This window comes from Mus pahari, chromosome 17 (assembly GCF_900095145.1).
Source record: "Mus pahari chromosome 17, PAHARI_EIJ_v1.1, whole genome shotgun sequence".
Lineage (NCBI taxonomy): Eukaryota > Metazoa > Chordata > Mammalia > Rodentia > Muridae > Mus > Mus pahari.
Window position 1 is genome coordinate 1,428,707 of NC_034606.1, and position 22,447 is coordinate 1,451,153.

The 22,447-nt window shown below is 44.2% G+C and overlaps 1 protein-coding gene across 6 annotated transcripts in view; it reads left to right on the forward strand.

Moving 5' to 3' along the window:
* The window catches only part of Matn2 (matrilin 2), a 142,070-nt gene that overhangs the window by 70,492 nt on the left and 49,131 nt on the right, over window positions 1-22,447 (forward strand). For 4 of the 6 annotated variants that reach the window (XM_021216544.1, XM_021216543.2, XM_029548256.1 and 1 more), the window contains exons 5-6: window positions 10,752-10,874; window positions 19,640-19,762. In XM_021216544.1, coding sequence (XP_021072203.1) covers window positions 10,752-10,874; window positions 19,640-19,762 — 246 coding nt within the window. The remainder of the gene's footprint in view (window positions 1-10,751; window positions 10,875-19,639; window positions 19,763-22,447) is intronic. The other 2 variants (XM_029548255.1, XM_029548257.1) reach the window with 1 other exon arrangement.

Here is a 22,447-nt window from a genome sequence, read left to right on the forward strand (position 1 = left end):
GTGGTTAGGAGGAGGGTCTGGGGAGAGACAGAGAGGCAGAGAGAAAAGATACACACAGAGACAGAGACAGAAAGAGAGAGGGAGAGATAGAGGGAGAAAGAGAGGGAGACAGACAGAGACAGAAAGAGAGAGATAGAGGTGGGGCAGGGAGGCAGGGAGGATGAGCGAACAGGTCATCAACTGCACAAGCCAGCTAACCCAGCTGCCACTAAGAGCACCCATGTAGAGGGCGTGCTGAGAAGTAAAGCCAGTCACCCAGCTTCTTCCTAACCCTGGCTGCTGAGCCTGGAGTTTAGAGATCGATCATGATGTCTATCATCCGCTCACTCTCTGCCTGTGTCAGGGCACAGAGTTAAAAACAGAAGGAATCTGGAGAGAGAAAGGCCCTGTGGGATAACTGTACTGACTAAACACGAGGTGAGCCTAAACCTTGTGCTACCTTGAAGTGTTCAGTCTCCACCCGCCTAGACCTGGTAAACCAGGACCTCCCCGCAGGGCTCATAAGCCACCTGTGGATTCTAATGTCCATTCTATCTTAAAGCCCTTTAACCCAGACGTTTAACTCTCACTTGGAGGCTTGCTGAGTCTACACACATGAGCACGAGAGCGTGCGTGTGTGCGTGCGGGATGGGATAACTTTGAAAACTAAAAAGCACTGCTCTCCCACAATGAAGTATTATTTCATAGATTGCTTCATTCAGTCAGGGTATTTTTTAAATGTATATGGATGTTGCCTATACGTATGTCTGTCTGTGTGTCATTGTGTGTGTGTGTGTGTGTGTGTGTGTGTGTGTGTGTGTGGCACCTGTGGAGGCCAGAAGAGAACACTGGATCCCCTGGACCTGGAATTACAGCCCCGTTGTGAGCCTCCACGGGGGTCCATTGAAAAGGCGCTGGGCTGTTCTTACCTCTGAGCTATGTCTCAAGCCTATCACTTGAGTTTTAGTATTTTGTGTGGGATACCTCCCATAGCCTCACTTTCCTTTCCCCAAGGAAAGCTACATTCTCACGAGTGCATGAATAGGAAAGATGATTCCAAGGCTCTGGGGAGAAAGGAACAGGCCCAGCTGGAGTCTGCCAGAGAGGGCAGCTTGGTTTTCTCTGGAACTTTGGGTTCATTATGTTTCTTTCGGGAGAGAAGCACAAGGCTGATGACTCACATTTACTGTTGAGTCTTAAAAATCCAAATTGCAGCTGTCAAAATGAGATTACTGCTTTCAGACATGATGTAAAAGGAGGGATGGTCCACAAAATGTGGGCTTGCCTTTGTAACCCAGGGGTGAGCTTTGGGTTGAGGCAGTAAGAGACCCCAGTGTTACCAATGAAGTGAAACCCCAGCTGTGGTATCAGCTTCTCCCTCCCCACCCCATTGTGATAAACAATTTCTCATTTGCCCTTCTTGGATTAAATACTAGAAGGAACTATTGAAAAGTAGAGTGCCTTAGGGAAGGTGTTCATTTGCTTTGACTCCAAAGGAGAAATTAAGCTGTCGTTGGTGCCAATAGCATGTGCTGTGGCTTGTCTAAAGTTCTGAAGCATCTATAAAAGCTCTTTGATTAAGCCCTGGGTGTAGCCAAGCAGCCACAGCCGCTGCCTCGTGCTCCCCTCCCCCAAGGTTAACAAGATGCACATCCCAAGTCTTCTGGGCTGAGACCCAGCACTGAGATCTGGGTATGAGGGAAGGGAAATGCTTAAATACAGGGTTCATGTGCCCCTCTGGGGAGACCCCATGGATGGATTGCAGCACAGCCTTGAGGCTCGGAGCTAGGGCACCCTTACTAATTGATTCCACCTGTCTTTGCAGTCCACCACTCTAGTAAAATTCTCCAGGACGGAAGACAGACAGGCCCATTTTGCTGGCTGTGTGCTAATAGTTGCCCCTGGCAAGACATAGCCTGAATTTGTCCAGACCATTTGTTATAAGCTTCAAAATGCCAATTTTGCTGTATCAGGTCAATGTGGCAAAACAAACATAGCCAAAGATACTTTTAAAATATTTTGTAAGTGTCATATCCGTGTCTGAAGCCTCCCTAAGTACCCAATAAAATGAAACCATCTTGATGGAACTGTGACTTTCGCCAATCTTGTCTCTAGGGTCATGCCTGTGTCATGTAGATCTTTCTCCATCCTGTCTCAAGATTTAGGAGGTGAGGGGTGTGTTTGTTGAGCCTGCTTCCATCTACTATTATCTCCTTTAACTCTGTAGACAGGGTACTTTCTAAATTAAATTATTTCACAGCTTTATGAAAGGGGTTTCTTGCTGGGTGTGGTGGAATACTCTTTTTTGTTTGTTTGTTTGGGTTTTTTTGTTTTGTTTTGTTTTGTTTCAAGACAGGGTTTCTCTGTGTAGCCCTGGCTGTCCAGGAACTCACTCTGTAGACCAGGCTGGCTTTGAACTCAGAAATCCACCTGCCTATGCCTCCCAAAAGGCGTGTGCCACCACTGCCTGGCAAAATATTTCTGATTTTTTTTTTTTAATATTCTTTTAATCCCAGCCTGGTCTACAAAGTAAGTTCCAGGACAGCCAGGGCTTTGTTACACTGAGAAACCTTGTCTCAAAAACAAACCAAAAACCAACAACAACAACAAAAACCAAAGCCAACCAAACAAAAATGGACAAATAAAAATCCAAAACCAAAACAAAAGAAAACTGTTTTTTTTGTTGTTTTTTTGTTTTTTTGTTTTTTTGTTTTTTTTGAAAGTCATTTGCTGAAGTCTCTCAGCCAAGGCCAAGTTTGCCTCCAGAGATAATATTCCACCTGCTTGCCTCACTCTTTGCTTTCCAGAAGAGCCATACTGTTGTCTTCCAGTGGTGACTCCTGCGAGACTGTTTCTACATCATCTCTTCACATCTTTGCAGAGTCACCTCAGCAAAGCCACTTTTTCATCGCATCGTGTAAAATGTGTCTTAGGATTTTACTGCTGTGAGCAGATACCATAACCGAGGCAACTCTTTGGAGCTGGCTGACAGGTTCAGAGGTTCAGTCCATTATCGTCAGGGTGGGAGCATGGCAGTGCCCAGGCAGGAGTGGTACAGGAGGAGCTGAGAGTTGTACATCTTCATCTGAAGGCTTCTAGGAGAGGACTGGCTTCCACGCAGCCAGGACGAGGGTATTAAAGCCCATGCCCACAGTGAGACACCTAATCCAACAAGGCCACATCTCCTAATAGTGCCACTCCCTGGGCCAAGCATATACAAACCATCACAAGTGGTAGTTCTTAACCATGCCTCACTCCCTGCTTACAAGGTAGTGTTGCTGTTCCCTCATTATATACCCACCAGACGGTCAGTATTTAACCATCTATCTAGGGAAAAAGGCTCTAGTTTACAGTGTTTGCCAGTTTCCCTGGTGTAAACACTCTTACCATGGCCATTTCAAGCTACCTATGTGGAAGAAATTCCAGTCAACTCTAGCACGTCAAAGAATCCCTTACTAGAGTCTCAGTGGAATTTTTTTCCTTATGTCTTTTCTGATCCATTTGATTCACTATTGTTTTCCTTACACAATGAAGAATTTTCTTGAATGAACAAGTGGAATAATTCTGTCATTCACAAAAATTCCTTCACTGACCGCATGCCAGGCATCAGGATGAGTAGTTGAGCTTGCTGAGTCTGCTCCTGTGTGACAGGCGGGATGGGTTCATGTTATTTACAGATTAAGAATTAAATTAGAATTGTTGTGAGAACTATAAGGGGAAACTATGAGGGAGAACTTGACAAATTCAACTAAATTCAACTAAAGGATACATAGATTTAGGTAGGTGAAAAGCAGGCAAGGAAGGGGTATAAGCATTTGAGGTTTAAAAAAAAAAAAGAGCAACCTGTTCAGTCTTGGAGCATGAAAAATCTTGATTTGAAGGATAAAGAGGAGAAACAGAGAAGCATTAGCTAACCTGAAGAGTGGCCAGGAATTGTGTACCTCGAGTTGGATGGTTGGGATATCATGCTAGAGCAGCTGGAAGCCACGGTTAGGCGGAGGAGCGAGCAGAGGGGACAGCTGTGCTAGGCTGGAGCGGACACCAGAAGACGAGGGGCATCTGACCACGATTGGTTGAGCTGACCCTGGCTCTTCTTGGCAGGGGAGGTAAAGAGCAGTAGCAAAAAGTGTCAAAGAAGCTGATTGGGCTCGAAGGCCACTGAAATGGGGGGACGCCGGCGACATCCGAATTCTATGACCATCTTCAACTCCAAGGCAAAATCTGCTAGTCAGAAACATGTATCTCTGCTGAAGGGAAATGAAAGACTAGTAGGGCTTCTTGCCAGCTCTCCCATCGCTGCAGAGGAGCACCGCTGCAAATCGCTCTGGGTGGGCGGGGAGGAGGCTGTCACGTCACACCAACAGTATCATCTAAGCCTGAGGCATGAAACTTGCAGCCCATGTAAGAAGAATCAATTAGAGGCAGCCTGTGTTTGTGTAACACAAATGTGAGTTTATTTATCTAGCCAACAGTGACCTGTTGTGCAACTCCACTGTGTCAGGCACTGTAATTGGTACTAGGCATTAGCAGATAGCAAGCCGATCCTCTATCCACCATGACAGCTTTTCTGGTATCTTCAACTAGAAACTGGTTGCCTCCATGTCCCTGTCCTCAGACAGGGGTGCGTTTTGCTGAGGATGAGGAGGGGCATGAAGATGTACAGAAGTTCATTTCCATCTCTCTCATCTTTCTTGGATCCCATTTCTGTTGGAGGAAAGGGCTTTGGGGACTTAGAATATTTTTGCTGGAAGGCAGGAGATAGCAATGAAATTTGTCATGGTTAGCAATCAGGCAACGCCATGACTAGCCTGAGGGCCTAACTACAGCAGGAAATGTCATCACTGCTGAGAGGCAGCTCCCATTGCCACCTATCTAGTGCCCCACATCCTCCTGCTGCGCATGTACCACATTCCTGATAAGAGGCCTATCCCTCCTCCCCCCTCTCTCCTGTTTTCTTTCCTCTACCCAAAGACAGCTTCTGTATCTCGCTCTCATTCTTTTCCCTGGAAAAGTTCCTACATGAGACCTGTCCCATGGTGCGCCTTTATGGATGCCACCACATGGCTCCAATAGTCACTGTCTCTTCAGTCGTGAGCATTTCTGAAACACATTCATAGGGACAGTTCAGGAGGCTCTGAGCAATCAGATGGAGCAGCCCAGTTACACTCACTGGGCCTGGCAGACATGTAGCCTGCCTTTGCAGTACTGGGGTAAATGGCAATAGCTGCAGGACCCTGAGGATGAAGTCTCTGAACAGGCTTCTGGAAGAGATGATGCTTGACTAATGTCTCAAGCCATGCTTGGGTCACCAGGCAGGGAAGGCAGAAGGCTGTGCCAGGGTAACAGGAACTCTGAAGCCAAAGTCTCTCCCAGACCCCGAAGTGGGTTCATCACTCTTCAGGCCTTGAGAGAGAAAGTTGTTTTTCAAAAGCATAAGGAATTGTCCAAAAACTTTTGTACTTTTTTGTCAAATGGAAGTGATCAATGCTAGGAAAACAAGAAGGCATTTGGTTAGAGCCTTTCGTTTATTCCTTTGTCTTTGTTTAATAAGATTAATCTCTTAACAGTCTCCCTTGGGACAGTAGAAATCACTCATGCTCATAGATCATGACATTCTAAAAACAGTATGAAAGAACAGCCTCATAGAGCCAACTGGCAAGCAAAGAATTCATGGGGCAATTCTCTGGGGCTGGGAGCTTTCCTGGTCCTACCACACTGCATTCTCATGTGTGTCTGGGGAGAGATATTTAGCAAGCACTGCTGCTGAAATCCTTCCCCTTAGCCAGTGTAGTTTAACAGAAGGGGTGTATCTTGACACAACTGTAAGTAAGTGAATTTCACGGTTAGTGTGGTGGAATGGGGACTGGAAAGGGGAGCTCTTCCCTCCCTTCCCCTCCCCTCCCCTCCTCTCCCCCTCCCCTCCCCTCCCCTCCCTTCCCCTCCCTTCTCCTTTCCTTTCCTCTTCCTTCCTTTCTTTTTCTTTCCTTTTCCCCTTCTCTTACTGGGCCCTGGAGCTTACCAGTCAAGCTCACTGGTGAGCTCAAGGATCCATCTATCTCTGTCTCCGCAGTGCTAGGGTTACAAACACCAGTGCCTGACTTTTTATATTGCCTTGGGATTGAACTCAGGTCCTCATGCTTGCCCAACAGGCACTTCGCTATCTAAGCATCTTCCAGTTCTTTTTTTTTTTTTTTTCCCAAAGATTTGTATTTATTTATTTATTTACTATATGTAAGTACACTGTAGCTGACTTCAGACACTCCAGAAGAGGGCATCAGATCTTGTTACGGATGGTTATGAGCCACCATATGGTTACTGGGATTTGAACTCGGGACCTTTGGAAGAGCAGTCAGTGCTCTTACCCGCTGAGCCATCTCACCAGCCCCCGCATCTTCCAGTTCTAACATCAGTGTTTTTTGAAAGGACTCCAGAATGTCTACTAGACCGGGCCACACAGTTATTCCTTGGACTTTGCAGCATCCTGGCCTGTCCAGAAAATAATCAGCGTTTCCTCAATATCTGCTGTCTGTTCTATAGGGGACGTCTTCTGGTACAAAAATAAAACCACACAATATCTCAAGCACCTTGTTCATTTCTTTTGAAATGATACTTTTAAAAGACAATACACGAATTTTCTCTTGTTATTACAAAAGCTCTTCCTCAGAATTTTGAAGCCAGGCAACCGTAAGTAAATGACTAACAAAAAGCCCTTATACCCATCTCTTCTTGCTCTTCCTGGTTAGTACATCTGTGTGAGGGCTGTGTGTATGCGGGCGGGGGGGGGGGTTGGGGGAGGGTGTCTAGTGACCCGAAGGGAGCCAGGCAATACTTAGAGCAGAGACACAAGCTCTTGCCTCCTGCAGAGATGGCTAGAAGCAACTGTTGCCATGAGCTGGGCCCGAATTTCCTCAGCAGCAGGACTTTGTGCTGGCCACCTGCAAAGGGACTTAGAGTCTCATAAGGATGACCCAGTGACTGCATCACAACATAAACACATGCACCATTAATATCACGATGCATGCTGGGGAGGGAACAAGCAGGGTCTGAGCTGGAGTGCACAGACAGCCAGTGTGTGAGGAGGCAAACTGGCTGTCACCCTGCAGGCACACTGAAGCCTGGGACTGAGGGTCCTGAGACTGTTGTTATACAGATAAATAGCTTTCATTGCGCTATACTGGAAGTCTGCTAAGGTCCCCCGAGCTGAAAATATCTGTGACAGATGCTGTCAAACACACGAGAGCACAAAGCACAGTTTGGATGGAGTCTCCCTTGAGTATGGTTCATTTGTCTGTTGAACAGACTTCAGATTCGGCAGCCTGAATCTGAATCTGCAGAGGGCTCTCAGCATCTGGTGTCAGCAACCTTTCTCAAGGTCTCCTGCCCCTTTCCATGGAATTCCCAGAGTAGACTCCAAATACCAAGCCGCTCCTGGTCTCCTGCATACCAGCATGTCCCCTCCGTCTCCATTCCCCTTCCTAGACCTGAGCATTTTAATATGTGAGAGTGTAAATCTTAAGTTTCTTGTAAGGGCTCCATCTCAAACTGGAGAGAGATGACTCCATGGAAATGAACACTGGCTCTCTTCCAGAGCATTTGGGTTTGACTTCCAACACCCATATGACAGCTCACAACTTTTCTAACTCCAGTTCTAGGGGATATGATGCCTTCTTTTGGCCTGCTTGGGAACTACATTCATGGATGTGGTGCACAGATGTACACACAGGCAAACACCATACACATAAAAATAAAAAGTCATTTAAAAAGTGCCCAGTTTATTTAATACAGATGCTGAGTCAGGTCAGTTTTTATCGTTTTGTCAATTTAATATGTTTATCTGAAAGCACAATACAAAATTATGTATGTTTTTGTGTATGTGCACATGAGTGTGTGCACATGTGTGCTTGTCTGTGGAGGTCAGAGGACAGCCTCAGCTGTTGCTGCTCAGGCACAGGCACCTTTTGCTTGAGGGTCTGCCTAAAGTGCGCGAGGCTAGCAGGGAGTGTCAGCGATTCTGTTCTGCCTCCCATCTCACTGCCAGGGTTACAAATACCTGCTACCATGCTTGGCTATTTACGTGGGTTCTGGGGATCAAACTCAGGTCCTCATGTTGCCAAGACAGTAACTTTTCAGACTGAGCCATCATGCCCAGGAAGGGACAATTAGAGAAACTGCTTTTTATAGAGTGAATGAGACAAATGCAGACCCGTGGATGTTCATGGTGCTGAGAATACATGACAGTAGAGGGCTTATCCCTAGAAAAGGGGCTTATGGCTAAGCAATTAAGAGCACTTCCAGAGGATCCTGAGTTCAGTTCCCAGCAACCACATGGTGGCTCATAACCATCAGTGATTGGATCTGATGCTCTCTTCTGGGGTGTCTGAAGACAGCTACAGTGTACTCATATAAATAAAATAAATTTTAAAAAGATTTTAAAGGGCTGGTGAGATGGCTCAGCGGGTAAGAGCACCGACTGCTCTTCCAAAGGTCCTGAGTTCAAATCCCAGCAACCACATGGTGGCTCACAACCATCCATAATGAGATCTGGCGCCCTCTTCTGGAGTGTCTGAAGACAGCTACAGTGTACTTACATATAATAAATAAATAAATCTTAAAAAAAAAAAAAAGATTTTAAAGGCAGGGGTCCTTATGACACCCCCTCTGAGGCCAAGAGGAAATCACAGAATGGGGAGCAGAAAGAATGTAAGAGCGGGAATATGGGAGAAGGGCCACAGAATGTTCTCTCCAGGACATAGCGGCCATTGAAATCACGCTGTTCCAGCAGCCCTGGTTGCCTGCACTGGGCCTTCACAAGACTGGGCATAGTTAATCATAGATCTGTAGGGACTTATAGGCCCGACCCTTGCTTGTTGAGCTGTTGCCTCCAGATGGATTCCTGGGGAGGGATAGTCATTATCTTTAGTTGTCTACCCATTGGTAACTCCACCCCCGGGAAGTACTGGATAGTTCTAAACTCAAGGTTTCACAGAAAGCCCTGGGTAAACTCAGTGGGTCACAGGATGAAATGACGTGAATATGTGAACGAGACTGGTAGGGAGGAAGAAGAGCGAGAGAACCAGAAAGCATTACTTGTACAAATTTGTAAAAAACTAATTTAATAAAGGATATTTTAATAGTAAGGAAGGATGATGAGGCTGGAGAGGTGGCCCAACCACTAAGAGCATCCTGCAGAGGACCTCAGTTCAGTTCCATGTCAGTTGGCTCACAACAGCCCGTGTCACCAGCCCCAGAGGATCTGACCCTGTGCTTGCCTCTGTGGTGCTGGTGAGCACATACAAACACACAGTTAAAGATAAAATCAATCTTTGTTTAAGTGGTAAAGACTTTTTTTTCTTTTAAGTATAAAGATTAGAGCCAGGGACTGACAGTTTTCATCACACTTGATGTAGTGATGCCTTTTAACCAAAGGACTGTCTCTTTAATGCATTCAGTCCTCTTTATGCTCTCTGGCTTACGCTGGTTTTAATGGCAGGATCATAAGTAGAGTGTCATTTCATGGCATCCAAGCAGTCTCCTGGCCAGAAAACAGCATCATCATGTCTGCCCATCTGTGCCAAGGAGAGGCTGAGTCATTGGTGGATCGAAGGTGCCTTTAACCTTTTCTTCCCCTAACGTATCCCTAGGCCCATGGCTGAGGAGAATCCCCATACCCATGTTCCCATACTACATGCGAATGGCCAGCAGCTCAGCACTTTGTGGATATGTGATGACTAACTCAAGCCAGACTGTCAATAGTCACTCCTCTGACACTCCCTGTGATCTGGCTCGTCACTCATGGCATCTGGTGTCGATTGTGCAGGTGGACGAGCAGAGCACATAGAAAGTTGGGAAGAAGAAAGGCTGGTGGAAATCTGAAGATCGGTGCTGTGCTAGGACTTGCCACGGGTCTCAGTCAGTGCTCTGTTGCTGTGAAGAGACACAATGGGCATGCCAACTCTTAAAAGGAAAATATTTAACCAAGGCTAGCTTACACTTACAGCCCATTATTGTCCTGGTGGGATGCATGGTGGTGTGTAAGGGGACAAGGTTCTGGAGAGGTACCTGAGAGTTCTACATCTTGATTGGTAGGCAGCCAAAGGACAGAGTTTAGCTTGAGCATTTGAAACCCCAAAGCCCTTCCCAAGTGACACACTTTCTCTAATAAGGCCACACCTACTCCAACAAGACCACACCTGCTATAATAGTGCCACTCCTTGGTGAGAGCCTATGGGGGCCATTCTTACTCAAACCACCACACCATGTTTCTAGCAGACTGGTAACTCTGTACCTTTCTTGGCTGCCATATCTGCACAGTGTCGAAAGCAGCTCCAAACTGAGTCATCCCGGCGTGTGTTGGTGAAGCTGTGCGTGTCCAGAGACTAGGAATGGTGCTTTCTGGGAGCAAGTAGAAGCTCTTGCTTTCAGCTCGACTCATATGAGCCCTCAAAATATGTTCAGAGCAGTTTTCATTACCACAGGAAAAAAACAAAATTAATATTAATTAAAATCATTTAGTTTCTATGTAATTCCAACTTTGAAAATGTTTTTAATCTATGCTAAAATACACAGAATGTCAGCAGTGTTTTTTTCTGAGAATTAGACTACAGGTGGATTTCCCTTTTATGTATTTTTGCCCTCAATTTTCTACAATGATAATATATTAAAATGTGTAATGTTACTAAAGATTACTGTAGTAAGTGCTATAGTGTTGAATTGTCATGGACCAGTAGCTATTTCCTCCAGAGCTTTGTGCTAATGGTGCAGCTTTGCCTCAGTCCAGGATCTGTGTGCCACAGAGGACCATGGTTGTGAGCAGCTGTGTGTGAACATGCTGGGTTCCCTTGTCTGCCAGTGCTACAGTGGCTACGCCTTGGCCGAGGACGGGAAGCGATGTACAGGTAGGTATCTCTCCGTCCTGTGTGCCGAGGAAGGACAGCGGGTAGAACAAACATGCACGAAGCCCAGATTGTCCTTTGGGTTTTAATGAGGTTCTTGGTTTTGTGGTCTAGTTTTTAGGCAGATTTTGAATTTTAAAGACTTAGTTTTTACTTGGGGTCAGTATCTGTTTATTCTAGACCATTCACATAAACCATGCTTGAAGATTATCTATACAAATGTTGCTTTCTACTTCACTGCTTGAAAAGGGCAGAGCGTGGGGATGTAACTGTATAGCTCATATATTATATATGCATTTTACTTGGTGATGGACGGGGGTGGGGGGAATACTATGCAGTACCTCAAAAACACTGGCAGTCTTATCTCTCACTTTGGACCTGTAGGTCAGTGAAAGGCTCAACTGTGTGCACTGGCATCATGGTCACAGAAAATAAACAGTCTCAAACATCAAGTCAGGGAGGGGGTCTCCAGCAAGTGCGAGCTGCAAGCACAGACTCACAGTTGAACACCCTTCCAACTTGCAGACACCACACTAGGCGGGTTGGGGGTTGGGCTGGCCTCTGATTTCTTCACTGATGGCTTGTAGTTTTCCTTAGTCCTTGGAGAACAGGCCAGAAAACCCCTAATATGTATGCAGGACCTTCCTGATTGGCTAAAGTGCCCTTGCCTGATCTTATTCATCATTAGAGCAAGAAATAGTAGGTAAATAACAGGTGTTCAGTAAGCTGAGCTGAAGTGAGCATAGATTGCTGACCAAATCTTGCTTTTCTGTTCTATAGCCCATTGCTTTCAGAGGTCATGTTGATTCTCTCCATGCCCTGTTTCCTTCCACAGTATATGTTTCTGCTTTTGTATTTCAAATGCATATTTTCCAGCATACCTAGATTGTTAGGTATATGAAAAAGGAAAAAGACAACAAAAAGTGGCCATTTGCCATTTGCACAGGAGTGAGTAATGTGGCTTTGCTTTTATACACTGGTGTGCTTGAGAACTACCCTCATCTGAGGTCAGCAAATGGGATCTGTCTCCTAAGCCTTGGGGCTATTTACGGGGAGGGGGTGTTAATTTCCTGGTGGCGACTATGACAGAGTGTCAGAGTTCTCTGTTGACACACAGCCAAAACAGAAGTCAACCCTGATCCACCATTTATTATTTTGATTCATTAATTCTTTATTGTACAATTACTATTTAAAGGTTGAGAAAAATCACTAATAATTCATTGCATTTTCTACCATAGTTTCCCCCATAGAAATATGTACTACAAAACATTTTTGCCCCTTTCTGTTGTTAAATGAGTAGAAACTTTGTGAACTGAAAAAGAAATGAAAAGAAAAGGGTGGGGGATGGGCATATGAGGAAGGACGAGATAGTGTCAAGGGGCCAGGAGAAAAGTTCTAATTGAGTGAGAGGAGAAACAGAATGAACTAAGAGTGTGAGAATCACAGAGGACAGACGAGCAGGAGGCCAACTCCTGGCCCTCGGGAAACTGGAGAGTGGTGGGGAACCCATTCCTCTCTGTTACCAAATAATTGTCTAATTGTCCCAGAGTAGTAGAGAATCTTTGTGTCTCTCAGGATTATGCTGGAAGCTAGGAATTTGACATTTGCTGAATGGCCCATGCTGTGGTTGCCAGGGAGCAGCACTGTATTGCATTCATCCAAGAAGGGTGCTTTTAGTGCTAATGCTTACAAGCATATGAGAGTGCCTTGGGCTGGAGAGGTAGTTCAGCCACTAAAGGCTAGGCTCACAACCAAAATGCCAAGTATGTCTTGCCTGTATTAGGCCATCAAGCAGAAAAATGGTCAGCCAAGAGAAACATGTATCCTAAGGTGGAGCGCGTCTCATCCCCGTGATGGTCCTTACATTACCATCTTTACCACTGCTCTTGACAGCCGCTGACCAAACTCTATGGGGAGATAGGTGTGAGATGACCAAGTAGAACTCTGTTGCCAGTAGTCTCAGTTAGGGGGTCAAATTTCTCAAAAGCCAGTTGCTGTTTCATAGAGCTGTGTCGAGAGCCCAGGGAGGACAGAAATAGAGAAGAGAGACATCTGGAGAGCTAGGTTGGAACTGTCACTGTGCCCTGAGTGAGTAGCAATCCTGACTTGTGAGTTAACATTTCCACCCATCTGAGTTACTGAACACTGCATTTACTCACTGAGATGCCCTATGTGGTTTAGTAGAGCTCCTGACTTTGAAATGCATTAGCTGCTATTGGAGCTGTATTAATTGTCATCCCACTCTGCACATCACTCATGGACTGTGCTTTTTCTCTGGGTGTGCATTTTCTGATGAACTTGCTTACCCAATGTTTACTAGTGGCTTTATAAATAGGAGTCGCCTTGGTCCTATTTTCCTTCTAACTATCTGAGCAGAGTATAAACTGTCCAGGCAGAAGCAAGGTTGAACTTGCATTGCCGTTTCTGTCATTTGAATGGGCTCTCCCTCAATTAGTTTTTAAATTACAAATTCAATTTTTCCTTTTTGTCTTCATTCATTCATGCTCTCCCAACAAAATACCTAAAACTGGGTAATTTATTAATAGAAGTGTATTCTAAGTGGTACAGGCTGCCTGGTGAAGGTTGCTCTGTTTTCAAGGTGGCACCTTCAACTCTGTATCATCTTGTCATGGAAGGTGGGCAGGCAGAAGGGACTGAATACTGTGGAAACCTTTCTCAAGATTGGTTTTATTTTTAAGTGTGTGTGTGTGTGTGTGTGTGTGTCTATATAGGATACATACATGCGAGTGCTGAGGCCCATGGAGGCCAGAAGAGGAAGTGGTTGCAATCTGCCATACACGGATGCTGGGAACAGAACTTGGGCACTCTAGAAGAGCAGTTCACTCAAGCACTGAGTCACTTCTCCAGCTCATTAATGAAGGCAGAGCCCTTGCGGTATGGCCACTTACTAAAGGCCACACTTCCCAGTACTAGTGCATTAGAAATTAAATTTGAACGTGAATTTTGGAAGGACATAAGAATTCAAATGATTACACTAATTTGCTTAAAGTCACTTACATCTGGTACTGGCTTGTCAGTGCTATCGAAGGCTAAACACATTGACTGATTTAGTAATCACTGAATTAAGTGCTCCTGAGCTAAATAAATGGCATAGGTGTCCATGTGTCGCTCAGTCCAACCTTATGTTCTTAGAGTGACGGTGATAAAAATGTACTTGCATGTATTGACTGTTACTGGTCCTGGTACCTCTCTGAAGTATTTTACATGTATGGCAGTCATTCAGTGTGGAAAATACCATTGTCATTGCTTTTATACATCTCTGGATTTCCTTATGTTCAGTTACCTCAGTCTGTAAATTAAGGATAATAACACGAAGCTTACAAGTCAGTTTAACATGTGACTCTATTAGAGTCAGGTAACCTACCACCGTTTCAATGTCTACTGGTTAGGCACTTGATCTCAATTAGATGCTTGTATTTCCTTTGTGACTGCTTTCGATGGGTGGCTACATTTAAGGATGTCTCTAAGGTATGTGCACTAGTTACTCCTCTGTTGCTGTGATAAAATATCATGACACATCCACCTTAGTCTTTGTCACTGCACTAAATTACTGTTTATGTCGGGAGACAGCTGAGTGGTTTCTCACACACTCAGCAGAGAGTAGACTCAGCAAGGCTCATCTCTGACTCTTGGACATTAGCCCTCTGTGATTTATGTGCCCGGACAAGAAATGATGGCCAGGGAGTGACAGCATTCTTCTCGGTGCATATAGACTCCAGGCAGAGATAACAGGAGAGATTTTGTTGGAGTGAATGAGGAGAGTGGTCAGCTCCAGACATCTGCCCATAACCTTGGCCTGCCTTTTCAAAAGGACAATTTTGGAACTTAGGAAGTTATGCAACAAATCCAAAATACTCGGTAAAGAAAGACCAAGGCGAGTGCACTAGAACTTTCCGGATCCTAAAACTCCGAGGTTCATATGACTGGAAATGTGTTTCTTCATGTCCAACTGCTGATTGGTGGTCTGGACCACCACCCCTAAGTGGCCTGATACTGAGTCAATGACAGCATTGAAACATTGAAATTTTATAGACCAGGGTCTCAGGAACTTCCAGTCACTGAATTCAGCCCTTCCTTAGTTCAGACAGGTGTGCACACAGAGGACAAAGCAGCCCGAGAATCAGCCCGAGAGCATCTCATCCTATGACAGTGGCCTGCAGCAGGTTGAGGAATGGAAAATACCATAAAAAAGAGATGTCCTAAAAACTATGAATTCAGCTGGTAGGGCATGGATATATACAATTGTAATCCAAGCACTTAGGAAACATTGTACAAATTCCAGACCAGCTTGATCTACATACTAAGAAACTCTGTCCCTGCCACAGACCTCAAAACAGGCAGCTCCATTCCTAAGCATCTCACCTATGTACACAAACACATCTTATTTGTTCTCATTAAAAACAAGTGTACGTTTAATAAAAGTTATATTTAGTAGTAGTTTCAAAACATTAAATAGGCTTATTTGAAAAAATGTTATTTAACATCTTTATTGTATACATCATTCCTGTGACATATTATCTGGGATTTTTCCAGTTTGGAGTTCTTTAAATTGGCACAGGATATGAAAAATTCTGTAAAATAATTTAGGGTCAGAATCCTTGTTGACATTAATAAAAATATTCCATCTTTTATATTTATAATACCATAAAATTATTGTTCTCAGAGTAACTTTAATTGGTACCAAGCCTCAAGTTTCTCCAAAGCTATTAACTTAATTTTTATTTTTAAGAAAAATTCTGAGTGCTTATACATACTTATTATTATAATTAATTACAATATCATGTGCAAATGTCATGTATAGTATGTTGTTGCAATTTAACAGAGACTATTAAAATTTATCAGACACAGACAGAAAAAAAAATTTATCGTACACCAGAATCCCCTAGGGACTTGTTGACACAGATTCCAGGTTCCCATAACCAGAAATTCTGATCCCACTTGTCTAGGGCAGGACCAGAAAATTGATATTATAGATAAAATTTCAAACGATTGTTGATGTGAGCAGTTCATAGACCACAACTTGAGAACTTATGCCTTACACACATACCATGTGGTCAGCAGAATCATGAGGGTGTTCAAGAGCACAGGTATTCCAGCACAACTGCTCTACAAGCACACATCTCAGCCAAGGTGAGATGTGCAGATAGTCTAGTATGCAGGGACTCCAACTGCCTCAGTCACATAAAGTCCCAGAGGCCTTAGAGGGAAGGAGAGCTTTGATTTATCAAGAATTGTGTTCAGCTTTAAACGCTGCTTATGTAGCATGTTATTTTATGTAGCTTCTTCCGTAGCTTCCAAACAAGGGATTATGAGAAGTTCGAAAGAGGTGACGAATCTGAGTTCTCTGTGATACAGTAGTCTGACCCTTGTGTATGTAGCACCAGAAGTATCATAGGACCTGAAAGCAAGTGCTGTGGATTAAACGCACAGATACTAGGGGCTATTAGAACTACTAACAGAGGTGAGGTTCTAAAAGCTTCTTATGGTTCTTTCCAAATGTCTGGACTTGATCTTGATACTTTTCTCTAGATTCGTCTCTGGATTCAGCAGGAATCCCATTGGTTTAACACCCAGGGATTGGTCCTAGGGCTATCAACCAAAGTGTCCTAAATTTGGGGGACTTAAAGCAACAGCAATGTCAAAAATACAGGAAACTAGAAATCTGAACCAAGGTGCCAATAAGGCCATGCACACAACACAGGGTCTTCCTGCCCCTTCTTAATTTGTGATACTAATTTGCAGTCCTGAAGTCTAATAATCTTCACATGATGCCTTCCTCTACAAAAAAACAAAAAACAAAAAACAAAAAAACAAACAAACCTCTGTGTGTGTGTAGTTTGGTGTGTGTGTGTATGTGTGTGTGGTGTGGTGTGTGTGTGGTGTGTTTGGTGTGTGTGTGTATGTGTGTGTGGTGTGGTGTGTGTGTGTGTGTGGTATGGTGTGTGTGTGTGTGGTGTGTGTGTGATCTGGTGTGTGTTTGTGTGTGTATATGGTGTGTGTTTAGTGTATATATGTGTGTTTGGTGTGTGTATGTGTGGTGTGTGATGTGGTGTGGTGTGGTGTGGTGTGTGTGTGTGTGTGTATGTGTGTGCATGTATGTGTGTGTGTGTGGTAGGTGTGTGTGATATGGTGGTGTGTGTGTGTGTATGTGTGGTGTGTTTGGTGTGTGTGTGGTGTGGTGTGTGTGTGATCTGGTGTGTGTGTGATCTGGTGTGTGTTTGTGTGTGTATATGGTGTGTGTTTAGTGTATATATGTGTGTTTGGTGTGTGTAGGTGTGGTGTGGTGGTGGTGGTGGTGGTGTGTGTGAGTGTGTGTGTGTGTGTGTGTGTGTTATGTTTTATAAAAAGATAGAGAGGAGGAACATGTTTGGTGGATGTGCAGTCAGGTGTGGGGGGAAGTAGATCCCTCTACAGGCCCATGCTGCGGCATCCCTTCCCCCTGACGGATCAGCCACATGATGGTATAGTATAGAATAGAGTTTATTCAGGGCATGGGGAGGGAAGTTGAGAGGATAGTAAAGACAGAGAAAAGCAGAGAGAGGGAACATGTGGAGAGAGAGAGAGCAGAGGGGAATGGGGAGGCGGGGTGATGTGGTGTGTGTGTGTGTGTGTGTGTGTATGGTATGGTGTGGTATGTGTGTGTGGTATGTGTGTGTGATGTATATGGTGTGTTGTGGGGAGTGATGTGATGTGTCTGTGGTATGTGTGTATAGTGTGTGTGGTGGGGGGGGTGATGTGATGTGTGTGTTATGTGGGGTGTGTGTATGTGTGTGTGTGTGTGTGTGTGTGTGTGTGTGTATACCCATGTGCTCATGCATGTGCAAGTTAGTGCTTCAGCATTCATGTGAAAGTCAGAGGACAATTTGGGGGAGTAAATCTTCCATTTTGTGAGGCAAGGTCTCTTTGTACTCCAGGCTCTCAGCTTCCAACCATTCTGTCTCCACCTCCTGTCTTACCGTAGTACTGCTGAGTTACAGATGTGATCTACTATTATCTATCTTTCTATACAGGAATTGGACTTAGGTCCTTGTGCATGGCTAGTATATCTGCCTGCTCCTCCTCTTCCTAGCTACTCTTGTTGCGTGTGGCTTTTGCTACCCTGCCAAGTTCCAGGAATAGACTGCTATGAGTCCCCACCCCACTTCCTTGAATCCACAGATGAATGCCACACACAGAGAGATGTTCATTTTCAACTTGCCTTCTTGGTGCAATTGCTGGGCCTTATTAAACTCTCGGGGTTAGCATGTTCTTATCGCCACACTTCCCACCTGTCCTAACCTTAGTCACTCAGTTACATCTAGTCCCTGCCAAACACCCCTGACCTCCCACCTGTAGGAGTGGCCTGTGTGGCCACTCTGTTTTGAGATCTCACATGGCTGGTCAACTTTTCTCCCACATAAGGATGGAGAATTCTCCTCTCCTTGCCTTGCATCTCACTGCTTGCTTCCAGAGACCCAGAAGTCCCGTCTATCCCTTCCACCCAGCAATTGGCCCATGGCTTCTTTACTGACAGATCAAGAACCAGTTGGGGAAAAGGACCTTAACATCAGAACCACCCCTACTTGCTCCTTTTGTCAGTCATACTGAATTGTCTTCATGTTACCCTTATTACCTCTGTAAGACTGTTTCTACATAAAGCCATGGACACCAGTTCTGAGATCCATAGAATGTTAAGTCCTTGAAGCCCACATGTCTCTTTTAACCACACCACTTGCGTCTCTACCTCTCTGCATTGGTCTCTTTTGCTAGTTCTGTAGCACAGTACGTGTGACCCCACCTCCTGACCTTTCCACTTACCTGGGACACTCCAGATGTCCTTATGACTGGTACCTAATTCAATACTGCCCAATCACCTTTTTAGAGAATCCTTTCCAGACCACCTCTGTCATAACCCAGCCTCCTTCCCGGACAGGTCCTACTCATCTTGATTGCCTCTAGAACATTCTCCGTCTTCCAGTGGATGGTGTTATTTAATGACTTTGGTCTGATACCATCACCAATGTTAAAACTTTGAGGCTGTGTGGGTCTTGTTTGTTATTCACTCTGTCTCTAACGTCTAAAACAGGGCCTGATTCACAGTATATACTCGGTGAATATATATATGGAACTAATGAGGTATAATCCAGTATGTTTTCTCATGAACCACTAAATAATTTACCCTTATTATAAGTTCTTATCTCATTTTCAAACATATTTGATCACTATAGATGATGCTACTATAAATATCTTACTGTATATAAATAATTTTCCCACTCTAGTTATTTTCTAGAATTAGATTTGCAAATTTAAATTATCAGATTGCTTCCATAATGAAGCTTACTGCTATTCGTGATTTATATAATTGTTTGTGCTGACTTACTGCTTTGAGTTTTCATTCCTTTGTTGTTTTTATGGTCTTAGAGCCTCTTGAATGCAAGATAAGTGTGCTATCATTGAGCTACACTAACAGCTGCCACTAAGTTTTATCTGATCTCCATTTTCCCCAGTTCAATAGATGTGCCTTGTAATAATTTTGATTTGCTTTTCTTTGATTTTTTAAATATACTTGTCCATATATGTTTTGTATTCCAGAATGAAAGCCTGATCTAGATTCATGATTTTTTAGGGGGATGTTGCATGTTTATTTATCCATATTGTTTTGGGGGGTGGAGGATGGGACCATATTAACTCCAATTATTTCTGTTATAGGTATTCTAACATTCTTCTGCACCCTTCTTTGTATCCTAAATGTGTGTTGTTTTCTTCAGCTGTGGACTACTGTGCCTCAGAAAATCATGGATGTGAACACGAATGTGTAAATGCTGAAAGTTCCTACATGTGCCGGTGCCACAAGGGATTTGCTCTTAACAGAGATAAGAAAACATGCTCAAGTAAGTTACACGCACATGCACATGCACACACAGTGCTATTGTGGTGGGGACTGTGGACATAGACCTCTCCTGCACATGGATTAGCCCATGTTAAGTCATGGGAATCTGTTCCTATTCCTCCTGTGTCAGCCTTTCTGTATAGTCCTAAGATTATGGCTTACTTGGTCTCAATATCTCCAGTCAACGTTTTTGGTGATGGCATCTTTTTTAGAGACAAACATGCTAACAACCAAATCAGCATTCCACATGCTGCCTGAGTGTGGCTGTGCCTATCATCCTAACAGGGCCTGAAGAACATTTTCACTTAAGTTCTGTGGCTTGTGGGCTCCAGCTCTGACTCCACATGAGGGCCAGAAAATCGCTGAGCCAAAAGGAACTGAATGTGGTTTCTTGAGGGTGGGGTGGGGATAGGTGGATGGCATCTTGCTGAGAACTGCTCAAGTTTTCTGTAAACTGTTTAGTTCTGTTTGATTTTAACTATATGCATAAATATTGAACTAAACTTCAACTTCTAAAATTGGAACAGAAAAATCTATAAACTAAAGGTGATCACGAGTTTTATAAAAGATGCCAGGAATACTCTTTTAAGTATAAATGTGCAGGGGAACACTTTGGAACTTCTGTGGATAGATTATTATCCTGTGATACTGTGATCACTTGAGGAATGCCTACTCACGAAATATCAGGACCCAGTGATATTTTCATAAGATCCAATAACAATTAAAAATAAAATAAGGTATCTCTGCAATGTATATCAATGAGAAAACAGGATTTTAATTTATAAAAAGTTGGTGTACTTTCTATCTTTCAGAGGTATATCCAGTATGTACTACTGTGTGTGTTTTCAAAGGCATCCTTTCTATTTCCTATTCTCCAATCCCTAACTATTAACAGCTTAAAACCCTAGAGCTGGAGACGGGGCATATTACATCAAAAACATATGTTACTGGAGCCCAACCACAAGCCAGTAGAAACAAAGGAGGTGAAGTCCTTGGAGGAGGACAGATCTTGGCTGGATTTTAAAATAAGCCATCATTTATCACACAAAGCAGGGAAGAGGGGCTGCTGAAAGAAGAAAAAAAGTGCTAAGATAGGAACAGCTTAGTCCAGAGCTGGACTAAGACAGGGTGTTTAGACCTCCATGCCCAGTACATAGCTCGTGTACAGCTATTTGTTTGCTTTTGGAAGGAATGAGTGGTTTAATAGGCTGCTCTGCTCCCCGTCTCCCTTTCTTTCTGTACAAAACTTGAGCAGTTCTCATCAAGATGCTGTCTACCTAGTCCCACTACACCCTCAAGAAACCACATTCTGAACTAGAAAACAGCAGTCAGGCTGCCATTGTGGCTGGGAACTGTGGCCACTGGTCTGATGAATCAGCATTCCTGATCGAAGGGGGACCCTGTGGCAATCTTGGGTGAACCTTATGCCGCAATGTCCTCAACTGCAACAGGAGATGATAACACTTGAAGATATTTCACTCTGTTATCTTAAAGACTAAAGATCATTTATAGAAATGATTTATCAAATTGCAAGTGCTAATTACATTCTCACAAAGGATAATGCTGGGATCTGGGCACATGACACAGTTGGGAAGGTGACTGCTGTGCCAGCAAGGAGATTTGAGTCTCTGGCACCCCTGTAAAAAGAAACACAACTGAGGAGGTATAAACAGGAGGCTCCTTGAGGCCCACTGGCCAACAAGTCTAGACAAATAGGTAAACTTCAGGTTCAGAGAAATATCTAATCTCAAAAGATTCGGATGGAGAACAATTGAAGATCCCCAACAATGACCTCTGCCCTCCACATATGTGTACATGCATGTGCACACATGAACACATACATACCACCACAAAGATAACACTAGCCACAAAGATTTTAGTATTAATGAGCATGTACCATATGCCTTGACAAAGCAGAAAGGTACATAAAAACTCAAGACTTCTGTTAAAAGTTAGTGGGAACACAAGTCCTACCACACAGCAGTTTAGTCACAACAACAGGACACATGTGACCCAGGTTCCATGGTGTGATGAACTAGGGGAGATGGAAGCATGGTCCCATGGTCAAAGGAATGGAGGAAAACACATCTGTCCGATCTCAAAACTTCCTCCCGGGAGGAGTTTCGATCACATTCCCACTTTAGTTTCCAGAACAGCTTCATCCTCCATACTGTCCCTCAGCACATTCCCTATTACTAAATCCTATTCCAAACATGAGAGTGGTACAGACAAGGTCAGAGCTTCTCGGTCAGATCTGGAAGTAGAAGCTGCAGTGTAGAGCCCTGGGAGGAGTTTGGCTGGGAGTCAGAAAAGGGCCCTTCCAGCTGGGAGGTCTCACCAGAGAGGCATGGAGCCAGCAGATCAGCTCTCTTCAGGCCATGTTAGAGGCAAGCCTTGAAGCTGGCCAGCCCAATGCGTGGGCAGAGAGGGATGCTGGGAAAGCTATGGGGTTCAGGCCAACAGCACTAGGATGAACTGCCCCCTAGAAAGGCCACCTTCCCACCATCCTTGGGGATGGGCAGAAGCCAAATGGAAAGCCTGACAAGAGAAAAGAGATGTTCCAAGTATTTAAAAAATGGTGCAGGAAGGGAAGAGAAAGCCCACTTGTACAGATACAGTGCTGTGGTGTCCCTGTCTCCAGCAGGACAAGACCTGAGAAGAGACCAGTGGCAAGGGTTGTGAAGCA